The sequence below is a fragment of the Porites lutea genome, chromosome 2, assembly GCF_958299795.1.
Source record: "Porites lutea chromosome 2, jaPorLute2.1, whole genome shotgun sequence".
NCBI lineage: Eukaryota > Metazoa > Cnidaria > Anthozoa > Scleractinia > Poritidae > Porites > Porites lutea.
The window spans coordinates 49,459,309-49,464,308 of NC_133202.1; the positions used below are offsets into that span (position 1 = coordinate 49,459,309).

The following is a 5,000-nucleotide window of genomic DNA, read 5'->3' on the forward strand; positions in this document are numbered from 1 at the left end:
AGAACCTACAATGTGCTGCACCCACCTCAATTTTGAAGTCAAAATTTAATAAGGCTTGCTCTGTATTAGGAAAGTGGTGTTCAGGATTCACATCATGTGGGAGATAATATACCTCAAGTGGAATGTGTGAAGTGCAAAGTCATGATGCCTGTTACAGCCATTAAACAGCACATGCTTGCCTGCCCTGCAGATGACTTACATGACATCCCCTTGGAGGTGCCATCTACATCTAGTCAGGTACAGTTTAGTCGTTACACAATGTGTTTTGAGTGGAAGAATGTAGGTGTTCTGAGTATTGTAACATCCTCAACCTAGCGGCTAAGGTAAATGTTTCAGGTGCCGAAATTCTAGAATAGTTTACATCGTAATGATATTAAGAAATTAGTGGTGTATTAATAATTGAATTATATTTCCATTTTTAGTAGGAAAATTTTTTTTTTCTCAATGCACTTTTATTTACAGGATTAATGCTTACACTACTTACAGCGCTTCTATTATACTTACAAATTTACTATGCTATACTTCTTACACTACTTATACTTAACACACCACTTACTTAGCAGGATGATCTTGAAGACCAGTGTTACTTCCCATCAATGGCCAATACTACCTCACAGGATAAATTGCCTTCTGAGAGCAATCAAGATTTTCTCCAGGTATTTCCACTTCAAGTTTAAAAAACATTGTTTCCCGTACAATTGCAAATGTGTTGACATCAACAATTAAGAGATCGACAATTTTTTGTTTTCTCTTCAGATATTTGAATGGACCATTACAATTTATTTGAGTAACATAAAATAATGATTATGTTAAATGTTGTGACTGACCCTCATACTACGTTAAATGTCAATAACGCAGTAATTTTTATTTTGTAATTCAGTGATGCAGGTTTTGAAATCTAGCATAACAATCATTACCACTTGTCTATCAGATGTAAATGTTTTAAAAGTAGTAAGTCATTCAATCAGTCAGCCAGTAAGTGAACAATTTATGTAGTAAAGGTGACACTAAATTATAGCAAAAAGGTAATAAATAGGTGAACGATACTGCTGCTGTTGGATTATGGAATGAAGGATATTACTTCATAGGTTTCCGTAAGAAGTACTAATTTTTATCCTAGTGACAAATGTGGCTGGTAGTTCTTCAATGGTATTCCTGCAGAATATGGATGCCCTTACTATTTTAATATTTTTTGTAGGAATCTGATGCTGTGGCTGAATTAAGTGCACTTTTTCCAGACAAAAGTATAGACACTATCCGAGCAATCTTGGCAGACAGTGGAGGAGATAAAAGTGTGGCTGCATCAAGGCTTATCCAGTGGTCTGCTGGGACATGTAAGCTACCTATACAAGTTTATTACTTAAATGTGAATAATGGTAGATCTCTGAACTTTACCTGTCTGTGATGTTATTACAACAAAGCAGAGGTCCTTGGTATTGTGTAGTGGTAAGGTTGCGTGCATTTTTTTGCTCCAACGTAATTATTTTTCTGATTACCATGGAACCCTTCATTGGAGACAGTTATACTTATCTGTTCTTTCATTTGGTTTTGAAATTGTTATTTCATTTCATTTGAAATAAGAGCCCTTCATTCGATTTAGAGGTGCATACTTATAACATGACCTAAGCTTTACAGAGTCTCATAACAGATAATTTACTGAACTCCCCTTTTTTGCAATTTCTTCTGCAAGGTGCCCTAATGAACAGTGGGGACTCAGGTAATGAATACTGTACAGAAGAAGACAGTGACCTCATGCAATCACCATTTGAAGCACATGTATCCTCAAGTACTGTCAGTACCTGTACTGACCCTGTTGCACAGTACAAACAAGAAACTCTGGATGAAAATGGCCCACCACTGAGAATCTATGTAAATCGGATGACGGAGGAGTTCACTGCAGATGTTTTATCCATTTATAAGAAAGCCAACCCATGTTTTCGCTCAAACCTTCGAGTGCAATTTGAAAATGAAAGAGCAGTTGGCGAGGGACCTGTCAGAGAGTTCTTTAGCATATTAATGGGATTTGTTCAAAATGGTCTTTACGTGGATGATCCTGGGCGGCTGACTATGTTATTTGAGGGCCAGACTGACCACAAAATTCCAGTCCCAAATGCGTTACTGTGTAATTCTGGACTGTACACTAGTGTTGGACGGATGATTGCACATTCTTTCTTGCATGGAGGACCACCACTTTATGGACTTTCCCCAGCAGTGCTTGAATTTTGGACTCGTGAAAGCATCAGTGAAGCTGTTACCATGGAGGACATCCCAGATTATGACCTTCGACAAGCCTTGAAGCAGGTACTCGCATTGATGATCTTGTTTTGTACAGACATTACTTACGTATTTCTGTGTAATGTTTCAGCAACATGTTAGTGTTACTAACAATATTTATTCTGGTTAATTTTTGTTTGATATGGCACTTGTACTGTCCTGTTTATATTTGAAAAAAGGCACAAGTGTGTTCCAAATAGGTGTATACATCTATAATGACACTATAAGTTTATAATTTGTCGTAAGAAGCATTTCATTGTTCAGTCACAACACCATAGCAATTTAACGGTTTTGCAGTTATCAAGTCTTGATAAGGATGAAGAACCCTCAGATGCACTTAAAGAATTCCTCTTGCCTTATCGTGATGAAGCGTCAGTACTTCAAGTGCCGCTAAGGGGAGAGAAACGGCACTTGGTTCTCCAGCAGATAATGCTGCACAATGTGATCGAAAAGCGCCACCGTGAACTGAAAGATCTTGCTGCAGGAATGAATGAGCTTTCCCTTGTCAATTACCTAAAGGCACACAAGGAAATGGCCGCAGCCGTGTTTCCCAGGGAATGCGAGTCAGTAATTGACAAAGAAGAACTCAAGGGTAGGATTTCCATCGAGGATGAAAACAACCCCCAAGGGCAAGTTATCATGGGATTCTTGCATCGCTTCATCGATGAAGTTAGCAGAGAAGCAGAAGGTAAGTGATTACCTCAGCTATGTCTACTATACGTTTTCTATTCTTCTTCCAGTACCTCTTCTTTCCCCAGTGAATTTAAGCCATTTATCCTTGAGCATTTCATTCCTCAAACACTGTATGGGGGATAGATAATTCCACTAGCAGGATTTTCATTGCTCGATGTAATTTCAGTTGTAGGGTAACAGTGATTAGCCACCTCGTGTCTTTACTGCTAAAGAAAAGTAAACATTCCGAGCATGTAAAAGTGAAAGCATTGAAAAGTTATATTTGCCATTACGAATATTGTTGCCTAGGAGGAATTTCATGTTCAGATGCTTTATAGTGATGCCTTTGTTATGTTTTCTCATTGCAGCTGGTTCTGGTCTGCGTGATCTACTGTCGTTTTGGACAGGATGGGAGGTTTTGCCACCATATGGACAGCAACTTTGGCTACAGCTGGATGACACACGGGAAGTAACAAGCCTGCCTGAAAGTAAAGCTTGTTTTCACAGGCTTGTTCTTCAGTCATCGCATACTGACTACGTCTCTTTCAAGAGTAACCTTGCTAAAGCATTAAAATATGGTGCAAGGGGCTATTCATCTCTTTAAATGGGCATGATAGGTTACTTAAAACGGGTTTCGACAAAACACTGACCCCCGGTCAACTGACCCCCCTACTGACCCCCTATAAAATCAATGGGAAAATGAATACTGCTGACTTAAGTCTCAAAAACCCTTTTTAAACAGCATTGTTCAGCAATATTTAAGTCTAAGCACCCATTTTAAAAAGGTTAGCTTACATGAAGTAATCGGCCATCACAACAATAATCGAAAACTAACCTTTTTAAAATGGGTGCTTCGACTTAAATACTGTTGAACAATGCTGTTTAAAAAGGGATGTTGAGGCTTAAGTAAGCAGTATTCATTTTCCCATTGATTTTGTAGGGGGTCAGTAGGGGGGTCAGTTGACCGGGGGTCAGTGTTTTGTCGAAACCCACTTAAAACATCACAGACTCAGGGAAGAGTAGAAAGTCAGAACCTTTTCTTGTAGTTTTTTATTGAAGTTACACCTCTGTCACTGTTCTGTTACTGTTGTTTTTTCACCCATGCATATTTTGCATGCTATCTCAAAAATGTTTCAAGCAATATTTGTAGCAACATGACGATCACATGATTTAATTAAAAGTTGAGTTGTAGCTTGACCCTAATGATTTTGATTAGGAATCTGTTGGCTATAGAGGTTTTGCACGGCAGCCATGTTGTATGGCAGGAACAATAGATTCTTTTTCCTATGGGGAAAATTGTTCTTTGTAATGCAAAACATTTTCATTGTCCCTGCCATGCAACATGACCGCCGTGCAAAACCTCTTTTAGTGAGTTGTTCAGTTTAGCGAATAAAAGTAGGAAAGAAAGCTGTTGAACACCTTACGTTTAAGCACATCAACACTATATCATGTTTTGAATGAGCGTGATTGTTTCCAGGTATATGTCCACGCCATGGACATCTGAGATGCTCAATGGACCAATAGTAGCTGATAGTAATTGCCATGTTTCGTTTACTAGTGGACATTCTGTAGAAGGCACTTCAACAGTTCCTACATCATCATTAATTGGACCGTCCCATTCCTCGGAAGGTGCAGGTCCATCCAGATCAATGCCATATGCATCAATTTCACTCTGAAAATTAACGACATGAATAAAAACAACAATAAAACAACAATAATACTACGTGAAGTGGTGACGTGACTGTGTTGTAGCCTTCACGTACTACCTATAACTATGGAGGGAATGTTTAGACAACATTTTTGCCAAAACAACAACAAAAGTACCTAATATTTGTTCCCTACCAAACATAACCTGAAACATTTTGCGAAAGAGAAATAGTTTTACCTGATTAGCGAATTCAACTGCTGTTCTCTGCTCACTGTTTGCTACTGATAACATGCCTTGAATAAACAACTGCTCAGGTGAGGCGTTGTGCTCCGTGCTCAGTGGGCCCCTGTTGTGACCAGCAGTAAACAGATCCAAATTTCTTTGTATTCGTGGTAAGTAGACATAA

At 38.6% G+C, this 5,000-nt stretch overlaps 2 protein-coding genes across 3 annotated transcripts in view; one reads left to right on the plus strand and one right to left on the minus strand.

Annotated features, from left to right (window-relative positions):
• LOC140926347 (uncharacterized) overlaps nucleotides 1-4,664 on the plus strand; it is a 6,127-nt gene extending 1,463 nt beyond the window's left edge. The window contains exons 2-8 of the mRNA XM_073376101.1: nucleotides 70-237; nucleotides 561-656; nucleotides 1,199-1,334; nucleotides 1,691-2,301; nucleotides 2,572-2,962; nucleotides 3,315-3,577; nucleotides 3,922-4,664. Of these exons, the coding sequence (XP_073232202.1) occupies nucleotides 70-237; nucleotides 561-656; nucleotides 1,199-1,334; nucleotides 1,691-2,301; nucleotides 2,572-2,962; nucleotides 3,315-3,550 (1,638 nt within the window). The 3' untranslated portion in view covers nucleotides 3,551-3,577; nucleotides 3,922-4,664. The remainder of the gene's footprint in view (nucleotides 1-69; nucleotides 238-560; nucleotides 657-1,198; nucleotides 1,335-1,690; nucleotides 2,302-2,571; nucleotides 2,963-3,314; nucleotides 3,578-3,921) is intronic.
• LOC140928920 (uncharacterized) overlaps nucleotides 31-5,000 on the minus strand; it is a 6,526-nt gene continuing 1,556 nt past the window's right edge. The window contains exons 2-4 of one of the 2 annotated variants that reach the window (XM_073378720.1): nucleotides 4,832-5,000; nucleotides 4,371-4,618; nucleotides 31-3,170 (exon numbers count right to left, since the gene is read on the minus strand). The exon at nucleotides 4,832-5,000 is cut by the window's right edge and continues 378 nt beyond it. In XM_073378720.1, the coding sequence (XP_073234821.1) occupies nucleotides 4,388-4,618; nucleotides 4,832-5,000 (400 nt within the window). In that variant the 3' untranslated portion in view covers nucleotides 31-3,170; nucleotides 4,371-4,387. Of the gene's footprint in view, nucleotides 3,174-4,370; nucleotides 4,619-4,831 lie in introns of both variants that reach the window. The other variant, XM_073378721.1, reaches the window with a different exon arrangement.